The sequence below is a fragment of the Sturnira hondurensis genome, unplaced genomic scaffold (genome assembly GCF_014824575.4).
Source record: "Sturnira hondurensis isolate 20B ecotype Veracruz unplaced genomic scaffold, ASM1482457v3 Scaffold0007036, whole genome shotgun sequence".
Taxonomy (NCBI): domain Eukaryota; kingdom Metazoa; phylum Chordata; class Mammalia; order Chiroptera; family Phyllostomidae; genus Sturnira; species Sturnira hondurensis.
In genome coordinates this window covers 2212329-2236831 of record NW_028079667.1, presented here as the reverse complement: position 1 = coordinate 2236831, position 24503 = coordinate 2212329, and the positions used below count along the sequence as shown (strand labels likewise).

The 24503-nt window shown below is 36.2% G+C and overlaps 1 protein-coding gene across 1 annotated transcript in view; it reads right to left on the bottom strand.

Annotated features, from left to right (window-relative positions):
- Positions 1-325: 325 nt before the first annotated feature.
- The window catches only part of MRPL1 (mitochondrial ribosomal protein L1), a 53351-nt gene continuing 29173 nt past the window's right edge, over positions 326-24503 (bottom strand). Inside the window, exons 7-9 of the mRNA XM_037051014.1 lie at positions 23058-23164; positions 2320-2401; positions 326-930 (exon numbers count right to left, since the gene is read on the bottom strand). Coding sequence (XP_036906909.1) covers positions 812-930; positions 2320-2401; positions 23058-23164 — 308 coding nt within the window. The 3' untranslated portion in view covers positions 326-811. The remainder of the gene's footprint in view (positions 931-2319; positions 2402-23057; positions 23165-24503) is intronic.

Below are 24503 nucleotides of genomic sequence, written 5' to 3'. Positions count from 1 at the left end.
ACGGCGCGCCCAAACTGTCTGCCCTCTGTCTCCTTCCTGTTTTGTCACATGCCAGTAAACACTTAAGAACCAACACCGGTTGCAACCCGGCACTTGATTAAAGACACTGAACTTGGTCTGATTCTTGATCTGTAAAGAAGCTGTTCTATCATCCAACGAACACTAACCAAACTTATTACCTCCTATGAGGCAGAATTCAGGACCCAACAAGGTTAAGTATGTGAAAACACTATACATGGTGCTTTGTATATTGCAAAACGCCATAAAAATACACAGTGTTATTATAAAAATACATTATAAATTGATTCCTAAGATGTGCAAAAACAATTTCCCACTCGCATTTTAATCGCTTAGTCATTTTCTATATCCATATTATCAAAGTAACATTCAGAATTTCTTAGAATGAATGTTTTCCAACATTCTCCATATTTTTTCTTTAGAAAACAGTCACATTTATGATATAGCTCATGACTCTGCCAGTCTCTCTCTTAGGGGAATCAAGGATGTTACTTTTCCCTCAGATGGTGTAGTTCTCAAGGGAAGGTTATTAAGCTAGAAATTGCTGCTATAATTTCAGCGTGTAAAATGAATTCTAGGAAGGAGCTTTAATAGGATCTGAAATGTAGTTTCAAACACAGACAGTATTTTATTTGCTTATTGTTGAAAGTGTTGTAAGATTTTCCAATGTGAAAATCCACTTTCAAGTATGATGATCAAGAAATAACAAGACACCAAATGTAGAAATTACAGTTTTATAATTTTCTGTTTCTCTTTAATTCGCTTAAAAAAAAAACTTCACAACACAACAGTTTCAGGCAGCTTCTTTGTTACTTTCTTTGGTTTCTACCTCTTTAGGCAACAATGGCTGGATCTTTAGTAATAAACCTTCACTTGTTGAACTACGAAGGAAAGCTTGTATCACAAAGGGTCCTAGAAACAAAGACAAAAATCAACTTTCATTTGATTCCATAGATGCCGAAAAGAAAATACAAACATACAACTAGAACTCTTATAGAACTCATGTTCTATGTTGTAAGTACTGACATTACTAAACTAATGTTTTGAAGTACAGGAAAGATTTCACTTCTAGAGAAGACAAACCAGCTACACTCTAGAACTTCAGAGACTTATCTTTAAACTACATGCACTCACAAATAATTCACTTCTCTCTGCCAGAATATGATCACTTCAAATTTATTTTATTGCAAAGTCAACAGTGAAGGAGCAGGTGGCAATATTTACACTTGATGGAAATATTCTAATATTTACCTAAAAGAGTCAACACAGATGCTACCTTTGTGTTACCAAACATTTAATAAGATCCCTCAAAAATTAAAAAGCTTTTCTTATGAGGAACATTAAGGGACTTTGTTTAAAATAGCAAAAACCAGATAGCTATATTGTTTTTAGAGACTTCCTATCCATCATTCTACTCCAGCCAGTCTGAGAGGAGCCTACACTGAAATCAAAGTTCTCCATGGAATGTAAGAATCCATATAAACATGCATACCACCACTAAGTACTGTGGCCAAATACAGGAGGACTGAGTTAACAAATGAGGCACTTATACCAGTGTGTTTAACTCTCAAAGAAGGTGAAAAACAGTGTAAGACTGTATTTTAACTAGACATTTGGGTATAAAACCCAACGGGACAGATGCCTACAATGATAAAAGTCCAAGCAGACAGTCCTGAGTGTAATGGACACTTGCTTGGCCGCAGGCAGCTGAGTGAGACCGGCCTCAGGACAGAATGTGCGTGGCGTGGAATGCATTGATGAGGGCGCTGGACCTGCGCCCAGCGACCACGTGGAAGGTGTGGCTTCACAGTGCCGCTTCATAAATGATTTTAGTTTCTGTTAAATGTCATTTTAAGTTTAAGGCAATCAGTTAGTTTTCATGTGAACTTTATACTTTTAATGGTAGAAATCCTGTGGGAATTTACGAAGGTTTCAGGATGTACAGTGTTCCCATTGATGTTAAAGGTGTCCTCTCTAAGCAACTACACTTGCTAATAAGGCCATCAGAAACAAGTATAAAGGACACATGGACAAAAACTAAGGCGGGGGGAAATGGGAGGGAGGTGGGGGGCACTGGGGGTGGGTGGGATGGGATGGGAGTAAAAGACAGAAAACTGTACTTGAACAATAATTAAATACATTTTTAAAATAAAAATAAAAATAAATCCTCTAAAAAATTCTATTTCATTTATTTAATCCCTGGAAATAGCATTGCTATTGTAACTGCATAGCAACTTGATTGTTTCTTAATATTTTACACGTTTAAAGCATCACAGGGCTCTACTCCAGCTGACCACTTACCTAAATCCAGCGGTCTGTGCCTACAAACTTCACTGATAACAGCCTGCAGATTGTCAGCTATCTCGTCACTTGACATATTCAGCTAAAAAAAAAAAGGATATATAACATACAGCATTAATGATGTGAAAATGAGAAAAAAATACAAATTTTGGTAACTATAGTATTTATATGAGAAGTCTTGATTTCCAAGTAGTTTTCCCAAAACATATCCTAGAGCAGAACATACCACACACCTTATCCCTAATTTTCAAGGAATTAGTGTTATTTTCTCTTGGAGTTGTTGATTTACTTTTAAGGAAAACTAAGAACACATTTAGCAGTTAACACTATCACAAGTTCAAAATGAAACTACTTGACCACACGTACTCAGGCAACACACACCTCACCCGGAGGTATTTCAGGGTGCCATGCAAACAACTCTAATGATGCAAACACAATTATCCTGCTATTTAGCAAAAACACAGTAAGTAAATATATACGGGGAACAAGACCTATTCATAAAACTCCTAAACCCTGGGAAACTCACACCTTTGCAAAGTCCTTGTGTTCATCATTCAAATTTAATTCATGTTACTCTTAAATATCAGTTAAAACCAGTTATATTACCTTTTAATATTTACAGGGTTTTCCACATTACCAAATGAGTCATTTTTAAATGTTCATATAAAACTTATAGTTGCATAATCAGCAAATATCACACAGTAAAAGTTCAAGTTCGAACAAGATCGCTATTTTCCAATGACCCTGAGAAACGTGCCACATAACCATAAAGAGAATTCCTCCTGAAAAAACCACCCTTGTCCTCATCAGACCACATTTACCCGACACTCTCGTGGGCATGATGCAGTATCACACCCCAACTGAGAAGGTGTGGATATTACTGGACGAACCTTCACTTTAATCCAGACGTGGAATTCTTGGGGGTGGGAAATACCAAGCAATGGTCAGTTCACCTTTCTAAGTCCAGAGACCTAACAAGACTTCCATTTGCATTGAAGCAAGCAGTAGACTGGCGGACAAGGCACCTTACATTTGTTCAGTTAAAAAACAAAAACACCCAGGGTACAACTCATGTCCCTGTCTCCTTTCATTCCCCTCTTAACTCTACACTTTGCCCCAATTGCCCTTCTTTCCATATCAACTGAATTAACCACCACAGATCTAGTACGTTCCTTTACCCCTTGTTAAAGATCTAAACCTACCTTAATTTGCGATAGCAGTAGATACAAAGAAGAGCAAGATGTCCGACTAACGTTTTAAGATAGTTTGTTTAATGTTATACACATTAAACTTACCAGCATTTTGTAACTGCTGTATAATTTCTGCTGACTTGCACTGTCGTTCCTATAGTGAGCTAGTAACGACATGGCTTCACAAAAGGAAAACATTACTCCCCCTGCAACTCTCATTAGTAGGATGACTTCAATGACTTCATTACGTTTTTCTTTTTTAAGAATTTTATTTATTTACTTTTTAGAGAGAGGGGCAGGGAGGGAGAGAAACAGCAATGTGCCAGAGATGAGACTGGTTTCCTCTTATGTGTCCCTACCTGGGGAATCTGGGCCACATCGCAACCCAGGCACGTGCCCTGACTGGAAATCGAACCAGCATCCTTTAGGGTTGCAGGCCAGCACTCAGTCACTGAGCCACACCAGCCAGTGCTGATTTCATTAAGTTTTAAAATAGTTTACACTTTTATCCAAATTCACCTCTATCTTTACTGAATACTGTGTCTACTGAATTTAAAAATGTATTTGTAGCCATAATACTTCATTCTACTTTTTCTTTTAATATTGTACAAAATTATGAAAAAGTTGTATGTATTTTTATGGCCATAACTGTGGTTATTTAATTGACTACTGATGACAGGATACCTATGTACAAAAATAAAATATTTGTGTGAATGAGAAATTTGTTTGGGCTGATAACAATCTAGAGATAACTCATGAAAGCAACATTTATAATTTACTCTACACTTTCCCATGCAATAACATTTTGTGGTCTTGAGAAGGCAGTCAAGAATGGCCATCTTGAGGAGACAATAACTGTTTGATTCTCAATAGCAGATTACGACACTTGGTACAGCTGGTTAAAATAAAACACACAAAAGGCATGGGTTGACCATGAAGGGCAACTGAATTATGTTAAGCATTCTATGTGTGTGTACATAATGTATGTTCTTGAATATGTAATAGTCACAATACTATCTATCTTTGGCTAAAATGGTTACCTACTGCAGGACAAAATAGTTACTGCATAATAGACATTTTGCATCCTTGTTCTGCACCACAGACGCTTCAAGAAAAGACTGCTTCACTAAATCCTACCTTCTGCTTAACATGCCTTATTATGTAAAAAGTAATTCCCTAAGCAGACTAGATGGAAGACTTACCAAAGATTTTAAAGTGTTGGCTCAGTGGATATAGGTAAACTCTACCTTTTTGCTTTAACTCTCAGGTTTTCCTCTTCCCATGAAATAGCTATACTTTGTCTTCAATCACTTTCTACCATTATGAGAAAAAAACAGCGGTTCTTAATCATTTTTTGTCCTTTTGAAATGCAGGCGTATGGAGGGCAAATTGTAGTCATGAGCATGTCTAAGGCAGTGATTCTTTTTTAAAAAAATATTGCCCTGGCTCGTGTAGCGCAGTGGATTGAGCGGTTTGATTCCCAGTCAGTGTACATGCCTGGGTTGCAGGCCATTTCCCAGCGGGGGACTCATGAGAGGTAACCATATATTGATATTTCTCTCCCTCTCTCCTTCCTTTTCCCTCTAAAGATAAATAAATAAAATCTTTAAAATATATATTTTTACTGATTTTGGAGAGCAAAACATAACGTGAGAGAGAAACATCAACTGGTTGTCTCCCCTACTGGTCCCTACCTGGGTTTGAACCTGCAACCTTTTGGTGCACAGGATGATGCTCCAACCAAATGAATCACACCAGCAGGGCAAAGCAGTGATTCTTAAATGCTTTCAAAGTTATCAAACCTCATGCACACAGGCACACCAAAAATTTAGCATATATCTTCATGGATTAAAAGGAGGAGGAAGAGAGAAGGGTTCTGAGACAGGTGTGACAGTTAAACAAGATCCCTAGGCCTCACTCTGAGAATCGCCAGTATAGAATTAAGTCTGTTCAAATATTGTGGATTATTAAGGACTACAGTGTGAAAAAAAGATTCAACTTATTTTTTTACATTTTACAGAGGGCAGTACTAAAAAAAATGCAAACTGTGTATCCACATGATTGTTAAACAATCATACGGCCCTCCTAAAGCGGCCAGCTTCTGTCACTGTAACTGTACTGATAGGCTCCAGGTGACTTATCATCTGTGAATGGAAACTGCAAGGGCTGCTAACTTTGAAGAAGCACATTTAGAACATCTGACCCCCAAATCCCTTCCAAGTGCCATGTTCTAAGGCTGTACAGAGGTGGCCCGGCAGGTGGTTGCTGCAGATGGGCCAACACTCTTAATCCCCGTGACTCCTAACAGCCTAAACCAAGAAAAGGAAGATAAGCTGTGTTTCCTATAGAAACATTATGGAAAATAATGATTGATTAAGCAGCTGTTTATTGGGTCTTACTCTTAGGCTCTATTCTAAGCATTACAGATATATTATCGTTTAAGTCTCTCAAAACATAATTTTTAAGTCCCTTTCACAAGTTGCCCCTCCTCCTTAATCTCTTTAGTACTTCCTGGTTCCCTGGGGCTCTCCCTTTTGGCACTCTGCCCAGATGTTAGGACTTTATTTACCCCATTTTACCACTTACTTTCTGCAACTGTTCCTGCAGTGGGGGCCAAATGGCAGGCAGACAAAGAGAAAAAAAGCAAAGGCACTGTGCCCATCCTCTTGGGGCCACAGATCCTCCAGTCAGGAAGGAAGGCTCTCCTACCTCAACATTTAGATGCCTGTGCCCTCCCCTGCACCCGCTGCTACTACTAGGAGCCATGATCTCTACTTTTCAAGCCTGAAGCAGTAGGCTTCTGGAACTCCCTCTGCCAGCACTGGTGTCTACTTCCTGGTTTCAGGCTATGGTTGAGACCACACAAGGGGAAAAATGGCAAACTCACCACCAGTTTGGTAGTACTTCAAATTCTGGTCTTCCCTAATTTGCCTGCCACTATTTAATTTTTCAGAATCTTCAAACAGCTTGCTCCATGCATTCTGTCCAGGTTTTGTAGTAGCTACAGTCATGGGAAACACAGGCTGTCACGTGTTTACACCCTCCCACCTGGAGCTGAAATTTGCCAAGCTTACGTGGCATATCTTTACATTTTAGGGTTGGCAAGCTTTTTCTGTGAAGGATCAGACAGTAAATATTCCAGGCTTTGAGGGCCACATATGATTTCTGCTGCATATTCTTTTTCCTTTTTTATACAATTCCTTAAAAAAAAACATTCTGAGTTCACATATGGTTCAAAAAAGGCACAGTTTGCCAACTCCTTTACTAGTATGCATTATTTGTTTACAGATATATAAAATATATGCAAAGACAAGTGGTATGAATTACTCCTTACATCACTTTAACAAATTAATTATCTACCAAAATCTAAAGGCTCAAGCAGCATTCATCATTGCTTATGAAAAATCTATTTAAAAATGCTTAATTCTGTTTCTATATTTCATATATTAAATTCATAATAGGTATCTTATTGCTTACTTTAATACTATATAAGTGAATGTTATTATTTGTTTAAAAGTAACACTAATGAAAGTCACAAGGAAGTATCTTTCAGATCCATTCAATTTCTTCTCCCAGCATTTGGATATACAGAATTCTATGAAAGCTGCCATATTTATCACTGGTTTTTTGAAATAAAGCTAAAAAAAGAAAGCTATGTGTCCATTATACTGGCAACTACTTATTAACAAATGGACTGGCAAACAGCATGTCAGTTTACTTCCTTTGACACATAATGCCATATTTGTATTTTTCACCTTTGTTATTCCACTGATGAATGATCACTGCCTTGCTGAGTTAATGCAATGAATTAAAGAGAAAAGTTAGCTGTTCTCTCAAATAGTATGGTTTTTCTTATGCCATTATTTATTTATTTTTAAAAAGATTTTATTTCGTTTTAGAGGGATGGGAAGGCAGGGAGCAAGACAGGGACAGAAACAATGATGGGAGAGAAAAACACTGATTGGTCGCTTCCCATATGTGCCCCAACTGGGAACCAAACACACAACCCAGGCATGTGTCTTAACCAGGAATCAAACCAGTGACCTCTTGCTTTGTGGGACGATATGCAACCAACAGAGTCACACTGGTTAGGGTTCTTATGCTATTATCTATATGTAACAGAAGGGGAAAGCCTCACTTTCAATTCCCCCAAATTCTGAAAAATTATCATCTGATTTGTAACAGTATAGGTAAGAAAACTGGAAAGGATAATAAACTATTTTTGTTTCTAATATTCCTAGGTGTAAGAATACTGATAAAAATTTTACCAAAGAGCCCTGGCTGGTGTAGCTCAGTGGATTGAGCTCGGGCCTGTGAACCGGAGGACTGCGGTTCGATTCCCAGTCAGGGCACATGCCTGGGTTGCAGGCCAGTTCCCAGCAGGGGACTCACAAGAGGCAACCATACATTGATACTTCTTTCCCTCTCTCCTTCCCTAACCCTCTAAAGATTAAAAAAAAAAAAAAACTCACCAAAGAGTATAACCAAAATACTACAAAGACATTTATCCCAGTTACATATCTTTCAGAGTAAAGCATCAAGCAAAATGCTGGTACACAGCAAGTTCTGGATAAATATTAGTTTCCCCTTTCTTAGCCCCATATTATTAGAGATCTAAGATCTATTGCTAATATACTTCTTTTAACTTTAATAAGAACTAACTAGGACAGAATTTGACTTTTACATTTTGCCTTCCTCTAATTCCCTTACCTATGACATAGCACACTACAGTATACTGAAAATAATGCAACGAAAGAAAAATTAATCATCAACTGAAAGGAATGGAGGAGGAGGAGGAGGGAAAATGGCCCTGAGCCCTGAGCCAATGGGCTGCCCCCTTTTAGCCCACCACTGTTTCTAACTGATTTAAGCAATATTCTTTGCTTACCATTTTTTCAACTTACATATCTAGTTGCTTCAAAAGAAGCCTAAAGTTTCCAGGTGCATATCTTGTTATTTAACTGAACTCCAACACTCTCACATTTCTTGTACTAACATGTTCGTGAAGACTAAAGACTGATTTCAACACAAGATATATGTTTATGTCCTTGCCTGAACTTGTTTATTTTTGTTACAATATACTTTGTATCTCTCATCAGCTGCCAGGTTGACAACATACTTGCCACAAAATAATTCAGTATTACACAAGCAATGCATAGTGAATGGACCATGTCTACAATTTTAGAATGAAGGGGGGAAAGCACATGAAAACACTGCCTTTATATTAAGTATATCAAAGATCCAAATATATTTGAAACTCAGACAGGAAACACTAGTTAAATCAGGCCTTGGCATAATCTGGTATAAACATATACATGAGTTGTCCTACCCTCTGGTTTTTTCTTTAAGAGAATAAACTTAGGTTTGATTTGCCAATACCATTATTATTTATAAGACCTCGAAATCTGGGTATTTATTATTTTAAAGGGGCTGCAGTTGTTTTTCCTTTAATACTATGATAACTCTTCATGTCAAAGCTAGATATTATATATGTAAAGAACTCACACAACTCCACTCTAAGAAGAAAAGCAACCCAATTTAAAAATGGGCAAAGGACTTGAACAGACACTTCTCCAAGGAGGACATAAAGAGGGTCCAGAGACATATCAAAGGATGCTCAGTATTGCTAGCTATCAGGGAGATGCAAATTAAAACCACAATGAGATACCACCTGACACCAGTCAGAATGGCTATCATAAACAAAGCAACAAACAACAAATGTTGGAGAGGGCATGGTGAAAAGGGAACTCTAGTGCACTGTTGGTGGGAATGCAGACTTGTGTAACCACTATGGAAAACAGTATGGAATTTCCTCAGAAAACTAAAAATGAAAATGCCTTTTGACCCAGCAATTCCACTTCTAGGATTATATCCTAAGAACCCTGAAACACCAATCCAAAAGAACTTATGCACCCCAATGTTCATAGCAGCACAATTTACGATAGCCAAGTGCTGAAAGCAACCCAAGTACCCATCAACAGATGAATGGATCAAAAAACTATGGTACATCAAAAACTATGGTACAACGGAATTCTATGCAACAGAAAGAAAGAAGGAGCTCCTACCCTTTGCAACAGCATACATGGAACTGGAGAGCATCATGTTAAGTGAAAAAAGCAAGGCAGTGAAAGACAAATGCCATATAATCTCACCTTTAACAGGAATCTAATAAACAAAACAAACAAGCGAGCAAAGTATAGACAAAGACACTCAAACTGAGAACAGGCTGACAGTGATCAGAATGGAGAGGGGAGGGAATAATGGGAGAAAAGGGTGAAGGGTTTGCAGGAACAATTATAAAGGACACATGGACAACAACAAGGGAGAGTGGAAATGGGGGAGAGAGGCAGGAAGTGCTGGGATGGTGGGGTAGGTCAGGGAGAAAGGCAGAAAACTATATTTGAACAACAACAAAAAATAATAAAGTCATTCAGCAACCTTAAAAAAATTAAAATAAAAAGTCAGATATTACATAATGTAGTTTTAAAAGATGTTCTTCAAAATTTTAATATTTAGTAGAGCTTTTAGAAGTCTTCCACATTCCAAATTATTCAATATTTTATGTTTTAATTACGCATTAATAAAGTATAGAAATAGTAAGTTTCTAAATGAAATCTGAACAAGTGGCATAGAGATAAGGTGGAGCTAAAGTAGGTTTACAGATGTGAGTATGTGAAACACAGTTTATTCTTATATTATTAATATGTGTATTACTTTCCATATGTACAACTGAAAACTTACTTTTGCCCCACCCTGTATTTTAAAAGTACACAGTTTTGCCATGAATGATGTAGCTCAGTTGGCTATGCATCATTTGGCAAAGCAAAAGGTCACTGGTTCAATTTCCCATTAGGGCATATGCTTGGGCTGCAGGCTGGGTCTCCAGTTGGGGCACATGCAGGAGGCAACCGACTGATGTTTCTCCCACACATCAATGTTTCTCGCTTTCTCTTTTTCCTGCCTTACCCCTCTCTCTAAAAATAATTAAATAAAATCTTAAAAAACTTATTGTAAAATATCCAAACATCTTTAAAGAACTTATAAGTTATAAACATTTTTAGTATAAACAACTGACTTATTAATTCAGGCAGCACCTACCAAGGCAACATTTTTTATCATATATTGTACATAATCATATTTAATTAAGTTGCATATCTCTGAAAAACTATTTTGCAGTATTTACTTCTCACTAATTCATACTGTTTTCCCATAAATTTAGTTATATTTTTCATGTCTTTCCAAAATGTAGATGAACATACAAGGATGAAGAAAAGAGGAAAAACAAAGGTGGGGGAAAGAGGAGGCGGGTTAAATAAATAAAAAAAACTTCAAAGAGCTATTAAAAAAAAGGAAAAAAGGAATCTAAAGACAAACTAAATATCTGTGCTCATGGATAGGAAGAATTAACATCACTAAAGTGTCCAAATCACCAAAAGTAATCTATAGATTCAATGAAATCCCTATCAGAATATCAATGGTGTATTTCACAGGAGCTGGAACAAATGATCCAAAAATTTATACAAAATCTCAAAAGATAGCCACAGCAATCCTGAGAAGGAAAAATAAAGTTGGAGGTGTCATGGTACCTGATGTCAAACTATACTACCAGGCTATAGCACTCAAAACAGCATGGTACTGGCATAAAAGCAGACATATAGAACATGGAACAAAATAGAAAGCCCAGAAACAAACCTATGCCTATATGAGCAATTGATATTTGACAAAGGAGGCAAGAATATATAATAGGGTAAGAAAACTCTAGTCAATAAATAGTGTCGGGAAAATAAAACAAATACATGCAAAAAAAGTGAAACTAGACCACCTTCTGACATGACACACAAGCATAATCTCAAAATAGATTAAAGACTTAAATATAAGACTTGAAACCATAAAACTGCTAGAGGAAAACATAGGTTGTAAAATCACAGGCATTTATCTTAGCAATATTTCTTCTGACATATCTCCCCAAGTAAATGGGACAACAGCAACTTTTTTTCACACTAAAGAAAACCATCAACAAAATGAAAAGACAACCTACTGAATGGGAGAAGATATTCATCTGATAAGGGGTTAATTTCTAAAATTTATAAAGAACTCTTACAACTCAACACCAAAAAATCAATCCAACTGAAGAATGGGCAGAGGATATGAATAAACACTTCTCCAAAGAGGACACACAGGTGGCCAAGAGACATATGAAAAGATGCTCAACATCACTAGTCATCAGAGAAGTAAGAATTGATACCTCAATAAGATACCATCTCACACCTGTCAGAACAACTATCATCAGTAAATCAACAAAAAAGTGCTGGTGAGGATGTAGAGAAAATGGAACCCTTGTGTACTGTTGGTGGGAAGGCAGATTGGTGCAGCTACTGTGGAAAACAGTTCAGAGTCCTCAAAAAATTAAAAATGGATCTGTCTTATGACCCAGGAATTTCAGTCCTGGATATTTATATGAAGAAACCCAAAACACTATTTCAAAAGAATATATGCACCCCTATGTTCATTACAGTGTTACTTACAATAACTGAGATGTGGAAGCAACCTGAGTGCCCATCAATAGGTGAATGGATAAAAAAGCAGTGGTACACACACACAATGGAGTATTACTTGGCCATAAAAAGAATGAAATCTTACTGTTTGTGATAACATGGATGGACCTAATAAGAAATATGCTCGGTGAAATAAGTCAGTCACAGAAAGACAAATATGACATGATTTCACTTATATGTGGAATCTAAAGAACAAAATAAACAACAAAATTGAAGCGGATTCACAGACACAGACTGGACTGGCGGTCGTCATAAGACAGCGGATTTGGGGGACTGAGTGAAAGAGGTACAGGGATTAAGAAGTACAAACTGGTATCTCCAGAAGAGTCACAGGGAATATAGTTAATAAGATTGCATTAATTGTGTATGGTGCCAGGTAGGAACTGGAAATACCGTGAGGAACACTTTGTAAAGTAAGTGGCTGTCTTATCTTTAAGCTGTGCACCTGAAACCAATACAAAAATAATACAGAAAGTAAACTGTAATTGAAAAACTTAAAAATTTTTTCAATGAACTACAAATTATAATCATTATTTTAAAATCATATCAAATAATTCTCATCAAAGTACCAGAAATGAACAACTATTTCTTCATCCAGAGATTGGAAAAAAGAGTTAAACTACCATGAATGTTCAAATGGGAAGCAGAACATTGTTAAACGGCTCACAAACCTTATTACTGTTATTGCTCTTGAACTAAGCCTCATCTAATCTCCTGAGGAGAGGGTGAGGCCTGGCTGCCAGCGTACTGGGAGCCAAGGCAGGGATCAGGAGGGTATGGGGTTCAGAGTGAGGGAAGAATGTCTTTCTCAGCATTTCAGTATACACTATTCACTTAATCTCCCTGTTTTGAATTTTCTCAACTCCTGATCTCCCTCAGTTTACAGATTCTCTGTTTGGATCTTCCTAGCCACCTACTGGCACGGGAAAGGATGGTTTACCTAGTACCATGAAGTATGTAAGAATTTTCATTTTCAATTAACCCTCCCTATCTGAGAGGCCTCTTGCACCATCTCCACACATAGCACCAATAGTCCACAGATGTCTAGAGCCAGATCCTGAGACTTTTTAAAGATTCTGAAACTTAGATTGTGTTAGTTTTTTAGCTTTCTCCATTGCTGATTTAGGACTTGGCATTTTCTAGTCAGTTCCCACAGTGGTGTTCAATCCCCTATCTTTAAATGAAGCCTCAGAAAACATACTGTTTTCAAGTGTTCATGGAATACTCAGAAAAAGCATATTAATCTAACACTATAGGCCACAATAAAGTCTCAAGGAATATTTAAAACTTAGAAACTTCAAAGGATGCACTCCTCAACAAGGGCAGTCAAACTAGAATACAACAGAATTTTAAACAAGACAAAAAGTTTACAAATTTTACAACAATCTCTCAAGAGGATAAAAAGTACCATGGCAAATTATTTAGAAAATGACCCCCTGACTGGCATGGCTCAGCGGATTGGGCACCAGCTGGGAACTGAAAGGTCCCCAGTTTCATTCCTGGTCAGGGCACATGCCTGTGCTGCAGGGCCGGTCCCCCGTTGGGGGAGTGCAGGAGGCAATGGATTGATGTACCTTACACATAGATGTTTCTCTCCCTCTCCTTCTCCTCCTTTTCCCTCTCTCTAAAAATAATAAATAAAATCTTTTTTAAAAAAAGAGAATGACAAGAGAACTAAATATCAAAACATGTAATTAGAAACAAATTCACAGATTTAAATTATTAAAAAATGAAAATTCACAAATTTTTAGGAAACTTAGAAAACTAGAAAACCAACAACCAAATGTATATCAGGGTAACAGGATAAAGAAAAAAGGAAATCAATAAATTATACACAGAACAGAAGAGCAATAAAAAAGCATGTATCAGGAGAAAGACCTACTAGGCTATGCATGCAAAAACATTTAGGGATAAAGTGTTATAATGTCTGCAAGCTTAAGTGGTTCAAAAAATAGAGTATTTTCTCTAAGCAAACTATTATTACTAGTTTTTCTAAACAAATGTGACAAAATTGGTGACTCTGGGTGTGGTAAGTATATAGTTGTTCATTGTTTCAACCTTTCTATTCATTTAAAAATTTTCAAAATAAAAACTGAGGAAAAATATGCAGACACTGAAGATATTTACAAGTGACAGCTCAGCTAGAAGGCTTTATGAAATAATAAATTCCAAGAAAATGTGATATTTCCTTACTTTCTTACCAGAAATGTTACAAACATGGTTTAATTTCTCTGTTGACTTTCTTTTCTAAAGTGCTATGAGCCCAAGGAGTCCCAATGTCGTAAAATAAAATGAAGATAAGACATCAGGATTCCTGATTTTATGGTTTTCAGAAAACTTTTACAGTGAAAAGTCTTTTCTAAGTCACTTGTACGTGCATGTGCACTTGAAAAGAATCACTCTGAAGTGAAAGATTAAAATAGAAAGTTGACTGACAGCTGCAAGAGAGGAGGGAGGAGCAGGTGGGGACTGACTGAAAGAAGGCAAAGGGGTCAAAGAACATACACGAAGGGCCACGGACGACAGTGTGGGGACCGACTACAGAAATGAGGGGTGGGTGGGGTAATGGGGGGCAAAGAGGGGAAATTGGGACATCTGGAATAGCATAATCAAGAAAACATTAAAAGTAAAATAAAACAGAAAGCTGACTGTACTATATAGCACGTCCTCACTAAACATTCTTTGAAGACCAAATACTTGTTATAAAGCATGGAAAATTCTACCAAGTTGCAGTGCTGACAGCAACACACTCATACAGGGGCCAACACTACAAAAAATAATCTAAAACTAAGAAAGTTTCATAGTATATTTAAAACATCCATTGTGCACTATAATGCAAATCTGTTTTTGTCCTCAAACTTTATCTACCTTTATAAATCCCCAAATATTTTTCAGTTGGAATTGATTTGAAAATCAAAGTCATTTCTAATGAAAACTATATAAGTACTTCTACACATGCAAGATTTTATTTAACAGTTAGCTAGTTGCTGCTTGAAAGCACATATACAGAAACACAGGTCTGATTTTATAAGCTTTTTCAGGAATACATGGAATAGGCCATGAGAGTCATGTAATTTATCCTGGTATTCAATACCATGATAGGTTAAATATACCAAATAAGCACATTCCAAAATATCCCTTTAAACTACAGTTCATGTCCTCTCTTCTAAGGAAATTGTTCCTAACACAGCTTCACGTGCTGTGTTTTACTACAACACGATCACATGTTTGTTTTTGGAATACACGAGGCAGTTACACAGGGCAAAGTGAAAGGAAAGCAAGAGAGAACATTTTAGTTTTTGACAAATGTAAAAGTATTATCTGTGCTTCTTGTAAAAGAGTAAAGTCAACACTAATAGAAAATTAGAAAAAATGTTTACCTTATAATAAAGGATAAGTTAAGAAAGCCAATCAACAATGCAAATGGCTTAAAACTACACTTACAAGTGCTGTGTAAAGTAGGATGGAGGCCAAGGCTCTGAAATCAAACAAGGAATCTATCAGTGAGAAAAAGCAAAGCAGGCTCTGGGAGCCTCAGAGCTAACATAAAATGGACTTGTGGTATGTTACAAAACACTAACAGGTACCCTTTGAAAATTACATCAAAATCTTTATTCTGGTAGGTTTATGTGATACTATCTATGCACTGTTTAATTTTTTTGCATAATGTCAAAATACACACCTGGCTAAGTATTCCCATAATAAATAGAGGACACAATAATTACGACTTCTTTTGTGAAATTCCAGAAATTAAAATGTTCAATTTCAATATTACTCCACAAGGACTGTTTGTAAAGCAGTCAAATGTTCATAAAACAACACAGATTCATTATATATTATGTGTAACAGTATTATTTAATAATTTTTAACTGATCTCCAATTGACAGTTTTGTTTATCTGTACATTTGTACATCTGCTCATTCATTCAACAATTATTTGAACTGAGGAAATAGCAGTAAGCAAATGAACAAAAATTCCCACCTTTTATTTTATTCTTTTAGGTTTCTTGGCTCCTCCTCAGCTGTGGCAAAACCTTGTCTCCCTAATCCATCCCCTCTTCTTTTGAGTAATTTTAGCTGGGACTCTGCCTGGGTAGCTCAGTTGGTTGGAGTATTGACCAGACACACCAAGGTTGTGGCTTCGAGCCTCCATCAGTGCAAATACAAGAATCTACCAATGAATGCATAAACAAGCAAAATAACAAATCGATGTCTCTCTCTTTCTCTCTTCTTCTTCTTCTTCTCTCAAATCAATAAATGAAATCTTTAAAACAAGTTTCAGCTAGGCACATGGCTACCCAGCTAGACACTACATATCACAGACCTTCAGCTAAGCCATGTGACTAACTCTGGACCATGGGATGGGGCAAAAGCGATGAGGCCAACAGCCCCGATGCTTGAGAAAAAGCTGTTTGCTCTCTACCTTCTCTTGCCTCCTTCACACTGGCTGTTAGTCCTACTTTGTCTTAGCAAGATTCATCCACACAGAATAAAAGACCCTAGATGGAAGAGAGAGAGAGAGAGAGCGAGAGAGAGAGAGAGAGAGAGAGAGAAGGAAGGAACCTTGATCCCTAGTTAACTCTGTGGAGCAAAATTGCCCTGAGCTGCCCACCAGCTCAAACTTGGGAGAAAAATAACTTCCTACCATGATTAGTCACTGTTATTTGGTCCCTTTAAACCACCTCAACCAATTTACATGTACAGTAGTAATCTGTGCATCATCTCACATATTATTTTAAAATATGAATAATGACCCTTAACTTACCTGATATACATTTTCAAATGCCTACAAACTTCTTGACGTACTCCATGCCATGATTACACAACAATCATTGCTTTTCTGCAGCTTCCTTCTGTCATGTATATATTTTATGATTACACTTCTCTATAACTTATTTCCACATGTAGCTCCCCTACTATATGCCTTTCTTATGAAAAAGGGTCTTATTCTATTTTGCATTATATTGTGCCTGACACAGAGTCAGTACTTAATAAATATTTGTTAAACAGAACTTACACATTAAGTTCAACCTTCTACAGACATGGCTCCTATCAATTCCATTGAGAAAGCACCAGCAAACAGAACAAGTTTGTCAGACAGGGTCCACAGTAAAGGAGTCATAGGACCCCCCCCCAAAAAAAAGAGATAAGAGAATCAGGCCAGGCCTAGGAATATCTGAGAAGAAAGGGAATAAGAATTGTGGAGAGAGATGAAGAAACTTAAAATCTTAAGAAGTAGAACAGAAGATTTCATCTTAAGAAGAAAACTATGGTAATGTTCACCTTAGAATTTTTAAGCTGCTCTAAAAGTATATATGCACTCACACGCACACACCGGTAATATATACCACCCAACATACTGCCAAAATGATTATGCTGCATAATATCAAATGCTGGTGAGTGTGTGAGGCATGTTATCCAGCCTCACACATACTGGATAAATGATAAATTAGTGTGAACATTTTGGAGTAATTTGGTAATATGACAAAATTTTCAACATATATTTTTTCTAAAAATTTATCTTATGGGTATACTTGGAAAAATTGGCAATATATATTCATAAGAATGTCATTAAAGTATCATTTGTAGTAGCAACTGGTTGTGGTGCACACATGCAGTGGAACACCACTCTATAAAGCCATTAAAAAAAACATCGCAGATCTCTTTACATCTTTGAAGACATCTATGCTACGTAAATGGAAAAGAAAGGTACAGAACAGTGTAGGTGGCATAAAATCCTAAATATAAACAAACTTTTAAAGGGTGTTTGTGTCCTAACATTTTGGGAAGGACAAAATAAAACTATTAATAGAAGTCCCACAAGAAAACAATTTCAGAGAAAGGGCTTTAGTGTTTCCTTACATATTTGTGTAAACTAAATTTAACCAACTGCATATGTTAATTTTAAATGTCAACAGAGTTATGTGGGCAGCAGAATTATGACTGTTATATTATCTGCTCTATTATAAAGTCAAAGTAAATTATTTTAAAGTTATGAAATTAAACTGCTATTTAGAATATACATAATGGACAGGTATATATTATGCCTCAAGTTCATTTTTTTGAGAATCTGCCTTAGTTTCATTTCTAGTTCATGGAAAGAGCCATCACGTTAAAAACAAAAAACAAACCAAAAAACCCTGAGCCAGGGTCCAGCCGTAGAAAGGTGTTTCTTCTTCCCTGTAAGCCTTTATTTTCGGTTTTATGCTTTAAGATCTTTTCCTTAAATTTGATCACTTAGTAACTTACATTGTCCCAACCAATTCATTCTTCATGCCAAGAGAAAATAAATGGTGACTACATAAGAGCAATATAAATTATTGAAAAATATAAATATTCCAATAATAAACTGCTGTCTGCATCATCTGAATGACATTTTCACTAATATGAGCATTTGATCTGATAGCATATAGACACAAACAAGTTCACAAATATGTAAATTATAGGTACCAATGATAGAAAAAAGAACAAAACCAATTTACCTGCAAGTACTGCTCACAATGTTAGATACTGGCTGTAACACATTAGCACAGTTCTGATATACAAAGGCATCTTAAGTGGCTGAGTTCTCATACCAGAGAAAAACACAAAATTAATACATTTCACTCTCCCCATATATATCTTTCTAGACTTGGGGTCAGCAAACTTTTTCCCTTAAAAAAAAGGCAAATGTTAAATACTTTAAGCTTTGTGGTCCTCATGTGGTCTCTACAGCAAACTCTTCACATTTTTAAGTAGTTGTAAAAAGCAAAACAAAAAACAAAGACCGTTTTTAGCTCAGAGACTGCATTACAAATGGGCCACAATTAGACTTGCCCCTTGGGTTATATTTCCTGACCCTGATCTGAATACCCTTTTACCCCCCTTTCATCTGCACACTCACCCTGAGTCCAATTCTAGTATCACACAGGTGGCAAAATACAGTAAGCAAACATCACTCACGGAAATCTCCAACTTTTAAGGAAGCTATATTACTTCGCTTCAAGACTTAAAAAAAAATCTGTTACCTCTGATAATTACAACAAATATTTCTATGGAATAGTTACACTGTATTACATACAATGGTAAACAAATTTTTATTACTTTTTGAACAACTTTATTGAGGTATTTCTGACTCCTTGCACGTTTTAAATAATTTTATTGAGACATATTTTGCATTTCATATTATTCACCATTTTCTAATTTACAATTCAATTATTTTTAAATAAAGTGATCATACTCTGGTTTCTCTTCAGATCATATAAATCTTTCACCTTTTAAATAAAGTGATCAAGTTGGGCAACCATCACCATTAACCAGTTTTTTTTAATTTTTAAATTTATTTATTGATATTTAAAGAGAGAGGGGAACAGAGAGGAAGGAGGAGAAAGAGAGTGAGAAAGAAATACTGATTTGGTGTTGCCTTTACATGTGCATTCACTGTTTGATTCTGTATGCATCCTGAGGAGGGATCAAATGCACAACCTTGCCATATTGGGACAATGCTCCAACCAACCGAGCTACCCAGCCAAGGCACCATCAACCAATTTTAAAACATCTTCATTGATCCAATATGATTCCCTTATGCACATTTACTATTAATACCTTTTTGCCTTTTTCCCCACCCCCACCCTAGGTAAACACTAATCTACTTTTTATCTTTAAAAATAAATGATATCTTTCAGATATTTCATATAAATAGCATCATACAGTATGTGGTTTCTGTGCCTGATTTTTCCAATGAGCATAATGTTTTTGAGGTTCATCCACAATGTAACATGTATCCACAGTTCATTCCTTTTTATTGCTGAATAGTATTCCATGGGATCTGCTGCACATCCTTAAAGTGTGAATTTATTACGTTATAACATTTGTATACATTCATCACCAGGAACCATCACCAGGCAGGATAATAAACCTGTCAATCATCCTAAAAATTGCTCCTGCTACTTTGTAATCCCTCCTTCCCACCCTTGTTCCCAAGGCAACTACTGTTTTCTGTCACTATACATTATTTTGCATTTGCCAGAATTTTATATAAAGAGAATCATACAGTATGTACGTACTCCTTTTTGTATGGTTCCTTTCGCTCAGCATAATTATTTTAAAATTCATCCGTATTAAAGCATGTACTCTAGTTTCTTTTTATTACGAAAGAATATTCTATTATGGAGATACAACCAAGTTTGTTTATATATTCATCTGTCACTGGAATGTGGAATGTTTCCAACTTTTACCTATTACAAATAAATCTGATGCAAACACTTGTTTACACATCTTTGTATAGAGACGTTTTCATGTCTCCTGAGTAAATATCTGAAAGTAGAATGGTGAGGTCATACAAGAGCTGATGTTAAACTCCTTAAACTGCCAAACTGTTTGCCAAAGAGCGGCCAGCATCGTTTTACATTCCCACAGCAGTGTGTGAGCATCCCAGTCCCTCCACATCTTCACCAACACTTGCTATAGTCCGTTATTTAGATGGATACGCAGTGATGTGTCATTGTGGTTTTAACTTGTATTTCCCTGACTAACAATGTTGAACATCTTCTGATGTGTTTTCACACTTTGTAAGGCATATTCCAATCTTTTGCTGATTTTTAAAAAGGCGTTATTTTATCACTGAGTTTACAACTATAACATCTATATTCATGAATGATATTGGACTGTCTTTTTTGGTCTGTCTTTGGTATCAAGGTAATGTTAATCATTTTAGTAGGAGGGTAAATCAGGTACCTGTTACTCCATTTCAACACAAAGTAGAAGTCTTTAACGGTTATTATGTCATTTTATCTACTCCTTCCTAGCCTAAAAAGTATGTATCATTATTAACTTAATTTTACATGAGGGAAAACTAAAGCTCAGAAAACAAGGGGAGTAATCTAGAACTTGGCTTTGAAACAGACAATATGATTCTAAAACCCATTATTACACTATAATATTTAAGTAGTATTCAAAAAGCTTCTCTTTAAACACACAGAATAATTTCTTTGTCATTACGAAAAAGCATTGTATCTCTAAAAGATGCAGGAAGTCTGATCTGTAGCTCATGTCTTAATCACTACGGTATGTGTTGAGAAGACCGAGTAAGATGCCATGGACTCACGTACTCTTGAGTCAGGATCTATATAAACTACTACCTATTGAGTATAATAAAAATATTATCTTTAAAAAAGAAAAAATCTAGCTACAAAGAGTCTTATAAATATATTCTATGGTTCCCTAGCCCTGGCTGGTGCAGCTCAGCGTACTGAGCACGGGCCTACGAACAGGAAGGTTGCTGGTTCAATTCCCTATCAGGGCACAGGCTTGGGCTGTAGGCCAGGTCTACAGTTGGGGTCTTGCAACAGGCAGCTGATCAATGATATTTCTCTCCCATGTCAATGCTTCTTTCTCTCTTTCTCCCTCTCCTCTCTCTAAAAACAAATAAATAAATCTAAAAAAAAAATCAAATCCAAAACGATATTCTATAGTACCCACAGCCCAACCAAAACAGTAATGACAAAAGCTATTATCATTTAAAAACTTTACTTAATCTTTAAAACCACACTGTGAAACAGAGAGTACCACATAAATTTTATAGATGAGGAAATCTGAGACACACCAACATGAGGAAACTTGTTTACAGCTGGCCACTCCCTAAGTAGCAGAAGTGGGATTCAAACCCAAGCCTCTAGAGCTCCAGAATATTCTCTTCAAAATCTGCACTTGAGTTTTAATTTTTTTTTTTTTTTACATTTCAATGTCGTCGTCCCTAAGAAACAAGAAGCACTGCTACAGGCCTTTTAGGAACAAGTCAATTCCTATGTCAAATTCTAGCAGAGCACCATGCCAGCTGAACTGGAGCTAAGCATTGACAGTAATGAGGGCAATGAACAGGTTCCGATCCCTAACTGGATTAAACCTGCTTTGCCCCCACCCCCTCCCCACTCTGGCCCTTTCTAAAGTTAAGTTCTCTTCCATAAAACTAGTTGAACACCTTTTGTATCTTTCTCATGATGTACAGTGGCGCAGCTCAGTTAGCCTGGACTACTGCCTGTTGGCTACAATGCAGAATCCCTCTCAGGAGTAGGATGGAGGAGGAGTAACAGCTCTTCAAATAACTGCGGCCAGGAGCTGGGTGATACAGGGGTAAAGAGTCTGAGCTCTTGAGGAGACTGGTGAAGTTCAAATACCTCTGCCTCATACTAGCTCTGAGACCTTGAAAAGAGTATCTAACCTCTCTGCTCTGTCATCCTAATCTATAAAACAGGGATAATAATTTACCTCTCATAGGTCTGAGGATTAAAAGAATATTTATATATTCTTATATAAAAAGTATTTAAAATAATGCCTGGCAGTTGGTAGGCATTTTAAATTTTGCTATCAATATTACTATTATCCCTATAATTATTGCACAGGAACAAAATTATATATACTAAATAGGCATTTTAGAGATTCTTTAGTATAAAAAGGTATTAGCAAATATCTATGCACTTAAAACCACAATTCTATAAAATACAATAGATCTATATTAGTGTCCTAAAAGCAGCTTTGAAAATTGATTTCTAGCATCTTCTATATACAGGCAAACAATTTTCAAAACCCATGAAGGGGAAATCAGAAATAATTCATAAAAACAAAAGAAATTACTTGATTCCATTAGAGTAGCATTAAATACCTACTATGGGCTGAGTATTATGCAAAGTTCTATAGGACATACATTAAGATCCAGACCCTACTTTCAATAAGCTTAAAATATTAGAGAACAAAAATAAGTTACATAAAATAGATAATCAAATAAGGCCAAGTATAAGTAAAGTCGGTGGGTGGCACATGACTCAGAAGAAATTCTACAGTATCAATAAAATGTATAAGTTCAATTTTAAAAAATCTATGAGTATATTTAGTGCCACTCCCAATGCTAGTGACAACAACAAGTTCAAAGGACTGGTATATTGTATTATAAGTTACTAATGAATCACTTAAGAAAAAAAAAAAAGAGGGCTATTGAATAATTTCCCACTGTAACTTACGGTTGCTATTTTGGTTTCGAGAAAGTTCTCCCTTTCTTCATCTACCTTAATTTCATGTCCAGTTTTAAATAACTCAAGCATTTTGGGGATGTCACGGCCAATGGAATCTGGTTAGAAAAATAAAAAATCCAAAGTTATCACTTCATCTGAACAAGCAGCAAAAATTACTGAATCAGAAAAGCCCCAATCTCAGGCTAAGACATAGTAAATAGGCTGTGGCAGAGGTACTTTAGGGCAGCTTCCTTCCTTGGTGTTCCCTGCCTCTGTATAAGCCCCTCCCCTTCAGTGGGGGTGAGACCTGCAACCTAACCAACAAGATGATTATGGGTACCTGATCAATCACATTACACAAAACTACAATGCCTATTTTGGAAGACACTCTCTTCATACTGGCTGTGAAGAAGCAAGATGCAATGTTATGAGATGCATATGAAGGCCAGAGTGTAAGAAACCAAGGCCCCTAGGTCAACAGCCTGCAAGGAACTGAATTCTGCCAAAAGGCCACATGAATCTGAATTTTTCCCCAGTCAAGTCTCAGATGAGACCACAGCCCTCGTCTGCACCTTGATTAGAGCTTCATGAGACCTGTGTTGTTTTAAGTCACTAAATTTTCATAATACTGTTTGCACAATAATAGATAACTAACAAATATATGCAATGATGCTGCTTATCTACTTTAGAAACACTGATAAAACATTAAAATCTGTAAAGTAATCTATTATAAAAGGAGTCTTGAAATCTTTTAAGAACATTTTATCTATCTTTGTATAAAATTCACATGATCTGCCTTACCATTAAGGGAGCAAGGAACTAGAAAAAGTAGCAACATTTAGCAGTGGAAATAATATCACAGGAATGACACAGCTCATTACTGTACAGATACTGGCATGAAAAGAGTTAAAAATTAAAACTTAATTTATTGGATTCTAATGTCAACTTGTCCTCCATTAAAGTGGAAAAAAAGATTGCAATTAAATATAGAAAGGAGAAAATTGGAGTCAAAGTAAAAACTAAGAATTTTTAGAGGATCACACAGGAGATTCCAAACATAAGCTAATCTTACTAATCTTCGGTCATTAAAATTTTAACTCAAATTTAATAGAAAAAAATACATATTTTAAATATTCCACAATGCCATAAACTAATTTGAACAATTTTCAATTTTGCACATAGAAAATGTATTCATATATTTGAAGGATAAAAAGTACAATAAGAAATATGCTACTAAAGACACACCACTCCCACTGTGTCTCCAGTAATTCTTCCCATGATAAGTCAATATCCCAAATTTATAAAGAACTTACATAACTAAACACCAAAAAAATCCAATTAAAAAATGGGCCAAGGACCTAAATAGATACTTCTCCAAAGAGGACATACAGATGGCCAACAGACATATAAAAAGATGTCCAACGTCACTAATCATCAGAGAAATGCAAATTAATA